Here is a 17,484-nt window from a genome sequence, read left to right as displayed (position 1 = left end):
TTTTTTGTTTTGGTTTGGTTTGGTTTTTTTTTTTGCACCATTTTAACAAAGGCGACAATTTTAATTTTAATCTGATGCTTAGGCCTTACCTTCTCTATTTTGGCATGTGGATGAGGACTAGAAGCCAGAGGGTGAGTTAGTCAGGTCTTATTATTGAGAGAACCAAGTACTGGGGTATTGCCCTCACCCTCAAGGAGTTTATGACCCAGTTCCAGAAAACAAGTTCCAGGCCCCCAGAGAAAAACAGTTATCTATGCAGAGTGAAGGAGACCGTGTTACAGGATAAGGAGGGAAGACTTGGGAGGGAGGAAGACCTAGAGACAGCCTCCCTAAGGAGGAATCGGAGACATCCGTTCATCCGGTCCTGTGTTGGATCTGTGCACAGAGGTGGTAAGCAGCATTTCAGACTGCATGGGCACTATGAGCAAGGGTGTAGGTGTAGGAAGATTCAAAATATGTTTAGGGTGCGGGGTGTCCATGAGGGGGGCTCTGCATGTGTGGGAGCAGGACTTTTAAGGAAAGTCTCTGTACTTCTACTCAATTTTGCTATGAACCTGAAACTGCTCTGAAAAATAAAGTCTATACAAGATGAATCAAACTGTAATAAACACATCAAAATCCAGCTGTAGTAAACACAGCAAAATGATACAAAAATGCAGGGGAACAGTTTGATTAGAGAGGAGCATTTATGGGGGGACAGTGGTAGGAGAGAAGACTTCTCAGATCGATCAGAGTTAATGGGCTTCTGTATGGTTTTTACAAATGATTTCCCTAAGGAAACAAAATACTCTGAACAATTATGAAATACTAGCACAGTGTGCACCAGATAATTTCAGATGATGTTCATAGTAGAGTCCTTCATCCGAGGACTGTGTACCCTGGGGAGCTGGAGCTGGCTGCCACTAGCTTGCCAGAGCCAGACGCACCCATTTCTTCCCAGCTCTACTCTGTGACGTCACGCTGGTAGCTTGAAATCAGCCCTGGCAGGAATATTTACACCATGGAAATTAGCAGACACTTTGAAATCATGTTTTTTTGTTTTGTTTTGTTTTTACCTCAAAAAGTCAACCGTTGAGTATTTACCAGGACACCTTTAAATGTGTCTCTTCCCATACTCTCCTCAGGCTTGCTTAAGCCTGCCTAACTTGAATAGCTCTTCCTGAGGGGTGCTTACCAGCCGAAGAAGTTTCCAGTTGGTCTTCTATCTTGCCGTCCCTAAACCTTGCTAGTGCCAAGACTCACTTCCCATGTGGTCATCTGGCTTTTCACTCATAGCTGCTTTACTCTGAGACTTTTGGTCTCTGTTACTGACTGGGTCACTCTAGTGAGTATGGTTATTATCCCCACAACCCTGTATTCTAATAACTATCTTTATAGATGGAGATCCAAGTCCAAAGGCTAAAGGGCATACATGATACAATTTAAGCCAACACTATTACTTACACACAATTCAAATTTAATTCTGACTGAAACATTTCAGCAGTATAAATTCTATAAACAGGAGCAAGGAGCTCCATGGATAGCCATGTGGGCCTGTGGCTCTAGGAGAGTTTTTTCTCTTTGGGGAACTCATTTCCTAGAAGCTTGGATCCAGGAGAGAATATGCAAGGTGGGTGGAGGTGGCTTCTCTCCATTCTGCGGGAACACATGTTCCCTGGCACGGAGAGCAGAATCTGACAGACCAAAATGTGAGCGTGTGTGTGTGTGTGCGCGCACACGCACAAATCCATATACATAGAGCTGAAAATAAAAGTCATCTATTTCCTCTCAAAAAAGATTAAGGATAAGTTATTTCAAAAGAAAAGGAGTGTTTGAGTGTTAGGATACTTTGCATTTTAGAAAAAAAAAAAGACAAGAGGTCTTAGCAATGTGTCTGATCCAATTATAGGAGCCCACAGAAAAGCACAGAAAGATTCAAAGGAACCCACAGTGGGAGAAGAGTCCAAAATAACTTTATTGGTGGTCTTGAAGAGCTTGGCTAGTATATCTCAATGAGACATTAGAGGAGGAAGGGAAAAGAAAGAGGGTGATAAAGACGCGTCTTAGTCCCAAATGTACTCATCACAAAAAGCCTGCTTTTTCCATATGGACAATACCCAACTGTTGTTCATTTTTAAGTATCAATAAGAGCTATCAAAAAAGGACCCTAAAAAAGAAAGAAGGAAAAAAAGAAAGAAAGAGAGAGAGAGAGAAGGGGTATTATTACTGGTACGAAAGCAAGCACACTTAGGAAGCCCGTGCGATCTTTGTGGGAGTGCCCATAAGTGTACCTGTGTTCGGATCTTTAGGGTAGTCTTCCGCATTTCAGGCTGCGGGGATTACGAAGCCAGGCAAGGGGTAATAGCTAAATAGGTGAAGCTAAAATGCATCACAAGGTCAGAACTAGAATAAACATGAAAGTACGGTGACAAGTGAAATTAGACTATTTGCAGACCTTGTAAGCACTACCTCTCATGTGAATGAGATCTGCAGGTGCCCTTCTTTTTTCTCAATGTGCATAGAAGCCCTGGCCCCTTGCACTGCTTCCTGTTTTAAAGCAAAACCACTTTTCAGCAAAGAGAATGTATGACAGCCTGAGGCAAGGGGTGAAAAAGGAGAAATATTCTGTGGAGTGGGAAATACATCTAGGTTGAAAATAGGGGGGACATTACCTGGCAGGGATAGAAGTAAGAACCAATTTGTATTTTACCTAAGGAAGCTTAGCTCTTAGGTTGAGTGAACGATGTACTTACCAACTAATTGTTATAATAGCATTTTCCAGCAGAGGGCATACTTTACATTGAAATAGATCTAAAAAGGCCTTCAACCAAGAGGTTTTTTTCATTTGAATTTTTTTAACTTCAATATTTTTGGTTTCTAAATGGTTTAAAAATATTCTAAAGTATTTAAAGTCTAGAAGATGTTAAATGTGAAATTTCTCAGATTCCAGTTAATATTTCTGCCTTATTAGTAAAATATTCCAAGTTGTGATTGCAAAATGAGGCATTTTTTTCCGTGGCTTATGGACTGGTCTTAGACACTTACTATCATTGTACACAGAGCTGTTCTTTTTTTGTGCTGTTTACAAAATTATTACAGAAAATCCTATCTTTTAATTGGATGAGTATCGTTTTCTTTCATTCCAAAAGAGTTTGATATAAATAACTGCTTTTTTTTTTTTAACAGTTAGAAATTACCAGCATTTTCTAATCTGTTTTGTAGCCAGCTTTGATATTTTCCCTAGAGGAAATGACACCTATATAAAAGTTAACTAAACTTATTATATAATATAACTCCAATATTCAAAGACCATTTAAGTAGCAACTTCATGAGAATTTAAGATTTGTTTCTCTTCATGATTCATTTCCTTTATCTAACGGAATCATTCTCAAGATAAATGAGAAAGTAGAAACTGCTACCTATATTAAAAAATAATTTAAGAAAAAAAGGTTAAGTCACTTGTTAGCAGTGGCTGAGCTCAGATCTGGAGGCCGATCTGCTTGACTCCTAGCACAGTGTTCTTTTCATGGCAACACCCTGCCTCCAAGTGACTACTCTATTTTATCTGATCTATTTTAACATCATAGACATGACTTTCTTCATCAGGACATAAGTCCAGATTGACATACTGTGAAAAGTGCAAAGAATAAAACAAAATAATCCTATATAAATCAGTGGCAGGAATTCTTGGCTTATAAACTCAATAGCCTGGTTTAATTTTGGCATCACATAATCACTTGATCTGACTTTATGTGTGTGTGTGTTTGTGTGATTTTTAAAACATGACTTCTTTAAGTGAATGCAGGAAGAAAATCTCTGGGGAAGACATTCTTAATGTTATGGGAGATTCAATATATTTTCTTTTATTATTAAAGTTATTTCCTTTAGTATTTCTCTTTCTATGAAATAAAAAAAAATTATATCAAATGCATAAGAATTCGCTGCCTAGGAAACAAAATTATTTTTGTGTTGAGAAAGTGGAGATTTTATATATCCTCAAAATGACAAAGAAATAGACCTCTATATATTCACTTTCATTTTTATAATTATCTCTAGCAAAATTATTCCAATTAATTTTGTTTAACAAGGATGGAAGTGTTCCTCCTTTTATTTGCGTGCAGAAAAGTAAATTTCAAAATTTGTGTGGATATTTAAATACAAAGTAAACGAAAGTCTATTGATGAAATCAGAAATGTTAGCAAAATAAGACAATCTCTCTACTTCCCCCCCCCCCCTTGGGAAGATAAACTGTTTCAAGATGATAGAAAATTTGACATTACAATGAAAATGTCCATATGCTTTAAAACAACAACAACAATAACCAACTTTCATTTCACTGAACACTTGACTATAGGATTGTTTGCTTGTTTATAAAGCTTCGCACAAATCATCAAAAAAACACTGGAATACCAGGCTTGGATTCAGAAAATGGGGACTTCTCACTCGGCCCCATTCTAGCTGTGTGATCAGGATAGATCATTTAACTTCTCTGGGCCTCACTGTGTCATCTGTAAAACTAAGGTGATAATGGATATCTACCACATAGGATGTTGAGGTTTAAAGTGTAATTTACATCTGTGAAGGCACCGAGCTCAGTGTCTTCCTGACACATTGCAAATTTGTTTGTAAGATCAAAATAATCCATGTAATACACTTAATAATACCCAATTTTTGGTAGCAACTTTCTTTAATATTTATAAATTAATCATGCACATTGCACTAAACAACTCCCCCAAACTTACATATGTTAAAGCAAAGCTTGGGGAAAACCTTGACTTTACATATATACAAAGTACTTTTAAGATTGTTGTTTAACTGCTAGCGAATAGAAAATGAAATGAAAATCAAGTGTAATTTCCATTTGTATTACACTTAGTGGGAAATGTAAAGATACAGGGTTAGATTTTAGATAATACTTGTTAGTATTTTTTAGTATTTTTGGTATTACCTTCAGTTCTCATACCATATTTAAAACAACAAATGAAAAGCATGTCAAAATTTACTTTTTTGCTTCAGAAATCTTAGTCTATATTTCTAGATCTAGAATTATCCTTGCAATGACATTTTCCCCATCTCATTTTACACCTTGCCTTTTCCTTATAAATCATATTCTCTTTTCATCAGTACATCTGCCCAAAACACTCTTCTGCTTGACAGTTCTATCCCACACTCGCCTCTAAGCTTCTAACAAGGCATACCTCTGGGAATTGCAAAGTGCCATATTTAAAATCTCTCAGTGACATATACAGGTTTTCCCTTGTGATCATAAGGGATTCCTCAAATCTGAGTTTGAGAGCTAATCTACGACAACTGGTAGGCACAGTATTTTCACATTAGTATATTTATGTTGTGCTAATATACTTAAACAGTATGTATGTCCATTGAGAATTTTTCTACAAATCTCTTACCAGCTTTCTTTTAACTTTTAAGAAAGATGTCTTACATATTTGATTGGCGCCGGCTGTAATGCCATTATATTTCCCGCTGACTAGGTTTATTCAAGTTGGAAGGGAGATGTCACAGTTGTCTCCGATGCTCAGGGAGTACTAGTCAGCAATAAAAAGGAACAGATTACTGATATAAACACCGTGGATGCATCTCAAATGTCTTATGCTAAGTTGAAGAAGTCAAACAGAGGTTACATGCTGTGTGAATCCATTTATGAGATGTTCTGGAGAAGGCCAAACTGTAGGGACAGAAACTAAATCAGGGACTACTAGGGGGCAGCAGGAGAGAAATGACAGCAAAGGAGCCTGAGGGGACTTCTGAGGTGGTAGAAAAATCATGCTTGTGATGGTGGCTGCCAGACTGTATACATTTGTCAGACTCATCAGACTGAACCTACCTAAAAGAACAACCTAAAAATAGTGATTATAAAGATACATAAAAGGCTAAATTATACCTCAGTGCACCAACTAAAAAAAATAAATAAATAACTGGTTAAGGAAAAAGAAGATACTTGTAGTTTTGAGGAGTTGTACGCTGTCTCTCTCCAGAGAAGTTTTATTGAAAATATACTTTGTGCGTTTTTCAACCATTTCTATTTCTAGCCCTGAATGTGTGACACTCAGACTAGTTTTAAGTAGGTAAAGGCTACTTTAATGCAATTTATTTAGTGCATTTGGGAGCTTTAGCATGAAGTGATAATTATGTAACAAGTATAAATATTATGAAATGTTATTAATTGTAAGAAGAACATTATTTAATGGAACTCGTGCCCTAACGATACGCCAACTCCTTGATTTTTATTTCATTTTCCAATCATCAGCAATTGAGCTACAGTGCTAAGACCTGATTGTACCTAAGATTACTTAATGGTTATCAAATTCTAGGAGGCGAATTGTAACAGCCCCACTTTAACTAATGGCGAGCCAGGCTCAGAGCAACCTCAACAGCAAATTTCTTAAGTCCTGATTCCAGAGCCGACGTTTGTTGCCATCTTTTATTTACTTTTACCAGTTTAGCAATAGTTCTGATCCTTGTGGATAAGATTGCATAAGTCCTTGGCAATATACTGTAAAGAGGGAAGTCTTCCCTAGAGGAGAAAAAAAAAAAAGAGATTTCAAAAGGAACTGATACTGAGTACTGAAAACCAGACATCGGGATTAACAAATTAAGAGAATTCTCTTGCCGTTCATCCTAACTGTAACTTTTTGATGGAAGCTTAGTTTAATTGTAGCAAAGGAAAACATTTATTTCCAACCTCACATAAGCTTCCAGTACAACTGCAATGCTAGGCTTTAATGAGATTCTTTTTGAGCAAATTCTTTTTGAGATTTTTAAAGTTCTGTTTATCACTGAACTGTTATTTTCATAACCGATTAACAGAACCATGTACTTTATTAATTTTTTATACTTTATTAATTCCCCACCAGATTATGTTAAGATAACTCAGTGGTTACTATATAATACTTTGTGTTTCAATGCCATTATCAAGCCTAGGTTTTCTTTTCTTGGGCAAAATTTCCATGTGGGGGGACAACAAAAGTGATAAATGTTTACAAGTTTGTATTTACTCTCATATCGGACGTGCATTAAAGTAGGTATATGCGTTTGATTCACTACCCAGCAGCTGCTCATCCATAGTGGGGTTTTTAAATGTTGCTTGCCAGAAACTCTTACCTTTTCTTCATAATCGTCTGGGTGCGCCTTTTCCACTTGCATTGAACTGTATGTACTGTGTGCTGTAGAGGTGTGCAGTTAAAATACGTTTATTCTCAGAAATATTTTAAAAATATTTTAAAATGTTTTCCTTTGCAGAATCAGACACAAGTTTGGCAGAAGGAAGTGTCAGCTGCTTAGATGAAAGTCTTGGACATAACAGCAACATGGGCAGTGATTCAGGCACCATGGGAAGTGATTCAGGTACTGCCTAACTGTTGTGTAAACCTTAAAAACTGTGAAATAAGACGCCATATAGTGGAAAGCATGGGGGCTGTTCGTACCCTCCCTGATGGATTTATGCAATTAAAGCAATTCTTTTCTACAGTTGAAGTCGTTTTGGAACTTTGCCATTCACTTTCTTTAAAAGTACAACTTATAAAAGTCTTAGACTCAAGCTCTCTCATTTTTGGTCCAGTCCTTATCTTTTTTGGTGTAGATAAGAATGTGCACATGCCACATTCCATAGAGTCGGGTCATCTGTTTTCTTTATGCCCTCTGTTTCAGTTAAGTGGACTGCATTTAAGTCATGAATGCGGTTTGGTACGTGTGTTCCCGTAGCCCTACTTTTTTTTTTTAATCAAAATACATTTTAAATGAAAAAAATTAATACTGCCAATAAGAAGATTGTGACTCTAGATTAACTGCAGGTAACAAGAGTCCTTTTATGTTTTATTTTTTAAATTTTATTTTATTTAAATTCAATTAATTAACATAGAACGTATTATTAGTTTCGGAGGTAGAGTTTAGTGATTCATCAGTTGCATAGAACACCCAGTGCTCATTACATCACATGCCCTCCTTAATGCCCATCACCCAATTAACAGGAGTCCTTTTAAAATGAAAAACTAAAAATTACACATGTAGTTAAAAGAGTTTCAATTTGTCTAAATAGCTCTTGCATAGAAGTAGAGTTTCCAAAAAATATTTTTGTCACTAAATGAGGACTTTATTAAGTGTTTCCCAAATTACTCTATTAGTTGGATATCACACCAACAATAAATGAGAGCGCCTCTTCCCAGTCCCACACTTCAGCAATACTTCCTGTTATCAGAGTGCCTAAATTCTGTCAGTCTGGTCGATTTCCTATTGCTTCTTCCTGTTGTTTGAATGTGCAATTCCAATGATTACTACTGAACTAAAATGTTAACATTTTCTAAGAAGAGGTGATAGATCCTCGGGTATCTGTTATACACCTTTCCATATTTGTCTGTGCATTTGAACTATTTCATAATTAGAATTAACAAATTATAAACAAACAAAAAATGCTTTGCAATGTGGCCAGCTAAGAATCAGTAGGAAACTGGCAAATTAAGAAACACAAATTACTTTATTATTCATTTGTTCTCTGATTGAGCTGTAGAAAACACTTGGAGAATATTGTGTACTTCAGATTCCCCTGCATTGTCAGAAGAATTACAGAAATTTAGCTAGAGGAGTCCTTAAGGGACAGAATCATTTACATAAAAGTGGTCATCTGCCTTAAAAGCTTTCCAGGATTTTAAAGGGTTAATTCATTTTCTGTTTACTGCACTCAGTGTTTATCAAGTTATTGCCCTGTGCTTATTTCTGTGGGTTGTATTTGATTTTTCCATACTTGTTATACAGTTGTTACATTTAATAATTAACATTTCTATTAAATTTTATTGATGTTAGAACTCAAAATATGCTCTAGCTAATATTTAAAGTCTTTATGGTTGTTTTAAGCTTCTGGACTTCATCCTAATTTTTGTTTGTCTAAGTAAGGGCTTTTCAACAATATTCATTCATTCAATAAATATTAAATGGGTATCCTCTATGTGCTGGGCATTTTGTCTATTTAGCGCTGTTAGCAAATGTAACTATTTGCTGATTTTCAGTCCTCAATGTGGCATGAAAGACGTGATAAATCTGAACACAACCTACTTTTAAAAAGCAAATACATTTTCAAAGGCAAATACATTTGAAGACAAACACATTTTCAGAGGACACCCATTGATGTTCTAGATGGGGTCAGTGCTTAGAAACAAAGAATTACTTTGCACAGTGGGTAGTAAAATTCTGCATTTATAAAATTATGAAATTCTTTTCCCTCAGGTGCATGATAACGACTGAAGTAGAAATCAATGCAAAAAAAAGGATTAGATAAATTGCAAACTGGTAAACATATGTTGAATTTCTGAAAAGCATTACAATGTTTGGGATAATATTTTAACTTTTGAAGTTGACATCAAAGGAACTCTATCCCATATGTCCTTGGTCCACCTTCAACAATTACATAGTGGGACATAAGGATCATGGATGTGACCCACTACCATAACATTATGTTCCTCTGTGGAAGTGTTACATCATAGTAAAACATATTAATGATGCTCTTAAAGTTTAAATATTCTCATTATGCTATGGAAGGCTTTTTTGTTTTTCTGTCTCTCATTTTTAGAGAGATATACTGCATCTCACAAAGTGGCAATATTTTTGGCAATACACATTGGCCTGATATGTAGAAAGTGTTTCCTTACTATTTCGAGGTAGTACCTATTAATATTTGTCCAGCTGGAATGGCGTATTTTTCCGTAGTTACATACTATAGGTAAAGGAAGACTTTGTCGATTTCAAACACATGCAGTGACAGACCTTTTCTCTCCAAGAATAACTCAGCTGTCAAAATCAATGTGAGAATGAAATGTGCCACATGGTGTAGTTCCAATAAAATGTTATTATTTAAGTCCTATTTGATTTTATTTTTTGACCACTTATATGGTATAGTATAATTTCCAGGTCTTCAATCAATATTTGTTGTAGAGGAAGGGCACAATGTTATTCAAAGCTTGTGCATATTTTAAATACTACATTCATTATTGCATTTAATTGATTTTGCTTTTTCAAAGCAAGCCAAAAAGAAACAAAAAAACAAACAAACAAAAACCCAAACATTTCTTTTATAAAGGAAATTGGCTCCTAGCTCATCGACACCAGCTCAGTTCTCTCCTTCTGGTGACAGAGAAGAGAAAATTCTCTTCTCATTGCTTATGTGGATAAATTCTTACATCCCTATGTCAGAGGATGTGATAAGGCAAGAATCAGGCTGAATATTTAGCACTCACCCAGCTCTTCTTTGGATGCTGTTCTCACAATGAATCCAACTCTCATTTTTTTTTTCTATGTTCACTCTGTGCTTCCCTTTTAAACTTGGGGCTACCTATCAAGTTTCCCGGACTTGACTCAAAAGTACAGATGCGAATTGAGCTATCTATCTAATAGCCAGACATTTTCAGTGGCAGCATTATAGTACTTTAGACTCTGAGGTCCTTGGACACAAGGACCATATTCCTGGGACTGCATGGCATGTAATAGGTACCCCGTAAATATTTGCTGCAGAATGAACTAGTGGTACATGATGAGTTAAGTAGCAGAGAAACAACATGAGTTTGGCTCCAGAATCAAATTTTGAACATGAATGCCCTTTTAACATCTTAACTCATCTTACATGTATTAGTACAATAAATATCTAAGATGCATAAGTGGTATCGATGTTTTACTCATTTGACTTCGTCTTTGATTACTTGGGGAAGAGACAGAAAATTGCTCTAAGTTTCCCTTTTTATTTTGTGTTACCCAAGGATATAGTAGTAAGCATGAAAAACAAAAAAGGAAACTGATTATTTAAAGAGGTACCTGCAACTATTGCGAGGGAAGCAGAATTTTATTATTTTTTTTTAAATTCATGCAAAAATATACCAAGAGTGAAATTAAAGGGAATTTGCTAATCTTTTTTAAGGAATTTCCTAAACTAAATATCAATTTAGCAAAAGTAAATTCCTGGATCTTGGTATTAAACACAATTTAAAGTACATCTTCCTTTGCAAATATTCTTGCTCTTTGGGAAAAGTGAGGTAATCAATGCTGGGAATATAGGTGGAATATTAGGATTTTGATAATCTATAAAAGCCACTTAGCAGAGAAGTAAAGATATTCTTAAATAAATTTGAACCTTACATAAATATAGTAGACGATGAATGTTTATGATTGCTGTAGAGTTCAAAGCAAGCATGGAGAGCAAACTTGTAAATGTATTTCTTTAAATGCTGGTGATCTTAAATGGGTTTTTCCTGAAAATCATATTAAATGAATCAGCAGATGATCCAAAGATAACTTAAATGTATTGCTTCTTTGTTTACTCATCCATACAGAAGGCAAATTTCCTGCCAGGTTAGTAGATGACTCTTACTAAGTGATGTTTGGTGTGAATTTTCCTACCTGTGCAGATAGCGCTGTCACAACAAGCTAAAACCCATTTAAATAGAATCATCCAGTTGCTGAAATGGACCCATCAGCAACTTTTGTGAAGTTAATGGGATTTTGTTAGTTTAGTTTTATTGCAATCATTGATAAGAGAAGGAACACTTCATGTGTAATGAAGTACTAAGTGCTGTCATTTCATTTTTTCTTATGATGACATAAAGCGAAAGATGGGCTTTTAAATTGATATAATATTTATTTTACTGCATTCCACATGATAGATTATACATTTTTAGATCTTTTTCCCCTGGCCAATATAGATAAATATGATCACTTTTAAACAAAGTATGTTTAAACCAAGATATGTTATAACAATTTTATTCTAATGTTCAAAAAATTAATACATGTTAGTACTTTATGAGAATTTTAACTTTAGAAATCTATGTTAATTGGAAATATTTTTAATATATCACACTTTGAGTTTCAGGAAAATATGAATACTTGGAGAATACATATAAGGAAGTGATAAAGATCACAATTTAAAACTAAATGCCAAAATTAGTCACAAGTCAGTTTAAATCAACAGAATCGTTTTTCATCTTTTAATGAAAACCTATCAGTTAAAGGCTTACATGGGGGAAGTTTTTCCCCTTCTCCCTAAATATGGCTTCTGTTTAATCTACCTATCTCACATGGCAAAAATAGGATTTTTTTTGTTTTGTTTTGCCATTTTAGATATTTGAGATAGATAGATAGATAGATAGATAGATAGATAGATAGATAGATAGATAGATAGGCAGGCTTTTGGGTATTTGGTTGTCAGATAAAGTTTTTCAAATGAGGGAAAGTACCATTAGCTATAATATCTTCTTCGCAATAAAAAGTAAAGGGGAGTGGTGATACAGAACGATGACTCATTCTTTCCCAGTTCCTCTTGATTCGTAGGTGGCAAGACTATAGAGAAACAAGTAGGGCAGAAGGGCTCAACAAAGAGCTGGAAAGCCTGATGCACTAAGAATCATTCCTGCCAATCCTATACAGCAGCCCTTCTTGCAATTTCCCCTGGCTTTGCCCACTCTGTGAAAAGACTCTCCCATGTTGCCTCCCCTCCTGTCCTTCATCCTGTTAATTCACTCCCTCTGCACTTCTGCCCCCAGGCTACTTCCAGAATGGGGTGCCTGGGTCGACCCTGGAGAGGCCAACAGAGAGCTGACACCCATATGGTACAGAAAATAGAAAAATGGTTTGGTTTGGACACATGAAAAGGAATTTAAATCACAAGAAGCCTATGCTGGGTTTTAGACTTGCTAGCCTTAGTTATTTTATTGCCTGTTCCCTTATTTTTCTACCTTTTAATTTCCTTCAGATGAAGAGAATGTGGCAGAAAGAGCATCTTCTGAGCCAGAACTGCATCTCAGGCCTTACCAAATGGAAGTCGCCCAACCAGCCTTGGAGGGGAAAAATATAATTATATGCCTCCCTACAGGGAGTGGGAAAACCAGAGTGGCTGTTTACATTGCCAAGGATCACTTGGACAAGAAGAAAAAAGCATCTGAACCTGGAAAAGTTATAGTCCTTGTCAATAAGGTATCCAAATAGCACATAATACCACAGTGTTTATTTTCACTTTATTTTTCTGACGCATTTGTAAAATGACATATATAACAATGGATCACGCAGACTTAATGTAATTAAAAGGAATGTCAAAATAAGTAATTTATTTTATTTTAAATCTTTGCTCTTACAGATGTATGTAATATCCAAGTTATTAGCTTTTAAAATGAATTTTTTCATAACACCAGAGCATAAATCAAATAGCTGTTATTTATGTGTAAAGAATAATACATTTACCCAGATATTCTTTAAGGTTAACTGGCACTAATTTAAGTTATCATGTCTGTGGACATGAATGACTTCAAAATATTACTGGAATCTAGGATCAGATATTGTTTTTTGGAGTCTCTTTAACTGTTGACCCTTAGTCAAAGGTGGCAAGTCCTCCTTACCAGAATATATATCATTTGTTTGAAGACAAAGAAAAAATTAAGTGACAATTTGGCTGATCTAAATCAAGTTAAAAAGGAAAATAGAGGGACGCCTGGTTGGCTCAGTAGGTTAAGTGTCTGCCTTCGGCTCAGGTCGTGATCCCAGGGTCCTGGGATCAAGCCCCACATCGGGCTCCCTGCCTGCCACTCCCCCTGCTTGTGCTCTCTCTCTCTCTCTCTCTGACAAGTAAATAAATAAAATACTTTTTTAAAAAAGGAAAATAGTTAACTAACTTTCAAGAATTATATATAGATGTTACTTGAAATGCAACTGAGGTTTTCCTCAAATAATTTATATTTTGGGGTATTTAAAGAACAATCTTCATAAACAGGTTTAAGTCTTCTTCACTGCAAATCAAAATCTAGTTATTTGAGCTTTATTCAGATAAATGAGTTTATTAATTTATAAATGTGTATATTGGGCAGATTAATCTTTACTTTTGTGGAGTAAAATTGAGTATACATTTCCATGGTCAGACATAGTCTTTTTTCTATTACTTACAATAACTAGAGTTTCATCATTTCCTTTACCAAAAATATAGTAATAGACTATACAGCTTTTCTATATTCTTGGATTTCTATTATGCCAAAGGTTTTAGTTGCAACCTGCCTTTTGGTACCAAAGAAACATACCCAGAATCTATGATCTGAGTAATTTCTATCATGTAGTTCCAAATGCATTTTGTATGTATCTGCTAAGTCGAAAAACCTCTTCTTTATACTTGAATGCCTGCTATTAAAACAGTTTTATTTCTCTTGTGACAATAGTGATACATTAGAATTTATTTGTGAATAGCCTTTCACGTATGCTCTTTATAAAGAACATTATCTTTTGGAATAAAAGGAGTCTAGCTTTGAATATACCTTCTACCCAGCAGTAGTTTGACCTTGGACAAAATTCTAACTTCTTGCTTTAGTTCCCTCATCTGTAAAATGAACAAAATAATACTACCCTATATAGTTGCTCTGAAATTTAAATTAAATAACGTATCTCAAGCCTGGGAATGACTCAGTAAGTTTTAGTTCTTTCTCCCACTCCCTCTTCCTCACCTCCATAACTAATTAAATGGAACCCCTTAACCAGTGAACAGGGTCTTAAATGCCAGGTTTACAGAAAAGAACAAAGTTAACCAGATTTGAAGGTACTTCAGCTGGAGTTCTTGAGACCATTTGAGTATTCTGAAGTTTCCTCAAACTGAGCCTTCACCATCTCCCTCCTTAAAGGCTCTCTTTCCCTCCTTAACTGTCTCTTTGTTAGTTACACCCTCTCTTCCAAAGCATGAAGCCTCAACACCTAGGAGATATTTTTAATTCATCTATTTCCTTCCCTTCTTTTATCAGGCCCCAGGGTCATAAACTCTTAGAGCTAGAAGAGGACTTCAAGATCCAGCTCTCATCCAGCTCTCATTTCATCTCTCGCCTCTGCTGAGTAGAATAGGCTGGGATATCCAGGAAGTTCTGCTTTTAATAAGATAGCTTGATCCATTCTTTGAATGACTGGCACTGATGGAAAGCCCTACCGAAATCTGTTTCTCAGAAATCCACACTTGGTTAGAGTTCTTTCCAGTGTGATTATACAGTGTAAGAATTAATTCTCCTGCCTCACTACTGCCCTTCACATAGAGAAGGCAGCAATGTGGCTCCTAAGTCATTTTTCTTTTTGTTCCCTGGGATAAATATTCCCAGTTCCTTCAACTATTTTTCATATAACATGGTTTCCAGATTTTTCATCATCCTGAGTGCCCATAGTTTTTGAGACATTTATTTAGGACCTTTTTCAAATACAGCATCCAGAGTTTAAAATACTATAGATACAGTCTTATTGGTGCAGACTGGAAGAGAGATGAGATGTGACTCTAAGCCCATGACCAGGTTTGCCTTTTTCACTGGTGCCGGCACTCACAGACTCACCTGGAGTTTGCCATAAACTAAAAGCCTCAGTTTCTTCTTTGTCTGAAAATCTGCTAAACTAAAATTCTTTTAAGTTATCTTTGTGCAGTTAATTTCCAAATGCAAACGTTCATTTCTTCATCTTATGCATGTTGATTGATCATTGCAGGTCTCAGGTTTTTGTATGCATCTAATGCAACTTGTTCTTATAATGACTCCTTCTTTCAGTGCTGTATGCTCATCACAAATCTTTCATCCCATTGGATCTAGGTAATTCTTACAAATCCACATTTGCAGCCATGTTTAAATGTTAAATTATCCTCACTAATTATTCGTATTCACTGCACTGTTGTGTAGACACTTAAGGACATAAGTCTAATTCATCATCTGCTTCTCTATTGTTTTTCCCTAGGAATTACTAGAAATCTCTCCACTAGTTCTTCCATATATGTCATAATTGTTTACTTTATCATCCCATTTCTTTCAATTTTAAAGTAACTTGAGCTTCAGTTCTCTTCATTTGAGTCTGGCCCTGTATGTCACATAACCTTAGTTCTATATTTAGCCTAATAGATGGTATTGTAACCCTTGATCTCGAAAAGAGAAATCCTGTCCCCTCTAACATCGTTTACTTTCATCTCCCTGCCTCCATGCTTTCCAAAGTTATCGCCTTCAAATGCAGGGAGAAATGAAAACACCACCTGTGTTCCCAGACTTTCTATTTCCTATCTAGGGCTTCAACATCACGAGAGATAAATCCCAGGTTCCTTCAGATGCTATAATGCAGCCCCATATGATTCAGCAGAAGTGGGTAGCAGTTGGGTTTGATTAGTCTTGGCAGGCACTCTGTCACATCTCAGGAAAAGGCTCCAAGAGGACCACACACCTCCCAATTAGCCATGTCAGACTTGCATCTGGCTTTCTCTGTGTCCTTCAGTAGGAAGTCAACGCCACCCAGAGTGAGTATCAGGATTTCCAACACCTGCTACCTCCTGTGAAAACTTATTTTTGTTCTGTAGACCAGAAGATACTGCTTCTTTGGAAGGTCTTGACTCATCCTTTATGGGCAGAACCCCAGATTGCTATGTCACTCCATGGTATAGAGATTCTTAAATCATTCAGCAGCATGAGGGGATTTAAAGACAAATCAAAGGCAGATCCTATTCTAAGGAATCTACACTCTAAGAAATGAGAGATGTTTATTAATAATATGATAATATTGTATTGCACTTTATTATACAATATTAATTATTTTTATTGTATCTCATTAAATCCACACAGGCACTTTATGAGGTAACCGTAATTATCCTCATTTTACCCATCAGAAAACTGGGGCTCTGAGGCTTTAATTGGTCTGTCAGGGCTCATCCTGCCAATAAGCAGCAGAGCTGAAACTTGAACCCTTATCTTCTGAAGCTAACTGGCCTTCTTTTTTCACTATACTGCTGGAATAAAAGGATCAGCAAAATATCAGGGAAGTTTTCTGAGGACCAGAAAAATGACAGCCTCTATTTCATTTAATTTTCACAACAGTGCTACCATAGGTTAACATTATGTTCATTTTATTGATGTAGAAATTGAAATGATTGAAATGATTCAGTAACTTGTCCAAGGTCCCATAATAAGTAAGTGGCTGGAGTCATTTTCAGGGCTGACTTTCTCTCCCCTGGATCTTGCTATCTCTTCCCACTAAGCTTAATTTTCATTCTCTACTTCAGAGTCTTTCTTACTTCTTCCTCAGATTATTTCCTCTGTCTCGTGTAAGTAGAATGAAAAGAATAGTTCTAGAAAAATATGTCAGAAATGACTTTGTGTAAGAGAGAGAAGAGCTGCGGTTCTCACATTCTAAAGACTTACTGTCACATGAGAGGTTTCATGTAAGTGCAGGTTATGCACACAGAATTGTGTCCCCAAAGATGGTCCCTAGGTTCAGTGACCCTTTGGTGGGGCCCAGGAGTCTGCATTTTCCAAATCTCTCAAGTGATTGTGTGGCAGATGGACCAGAGACTTGACTTCGACAAAAAACAACCAAAACCAAAACAAAACAAAAAAAAAACACTAATGGAAAGTTTCTCTTCTTATTTTTCTCACCTTGTATTATTTTCTCCCACTTACCAACTTGGTTATTGATTTGGGGTCTGCACTATTTCCTTGAAATTCATAGATTCCACTTTACCCCTTTCTTTTCCAC

At 36.0% G+C, this 17,484-nt stretch overlaps 1 protein-coding gene across 4 annotated transcripts in view; it reads left to right on the top strand.

The window, feature by feature from the left end:
- Positions 1–17,484, top strand: part of IFIH1 (interferon induced with helicase C domain 1) — a 59,773-nt gene that overhangs the window by 18,059 nt on the left and 24,230 nt on the right. For all 4 annotated transcript variants that reach the window (XM_078070898.1, XM_078070899.1, XM_078070897.1 and 1 more), the window contains exons 4-5: positions 7,240–7,344; positions 12,725–12,945. In XM_078070898.1, coding sequence (XP_077927024.1) covers positions 7,240–7,344; positions 12,725–12,945 — 326 coding nt within the window. The remainder of the gene's footprint in view (positions 1–7,239; positions 7,345–12,724; positions 12,946–17,484) is intronic.

This window comes from Halichoerus grypus, chromosome 4 (genome assembly GCF_964656455.1).
Source record: "Halichoerus grypus chromosome 4, mHalGry1.hap1.1, whole genome shotgun sequence".
Classification (NCBI taxonomy): Eukaryota; Metazoa; Chordata; class Mammalia; order Carnivora; family Phocidae; genus Halichoerus; species Halichoerus grypus.
Note: the sequence above shows the minus strand (reverse complement) of the source record. Positions and strands in the feature narration are given on the sequence as shown.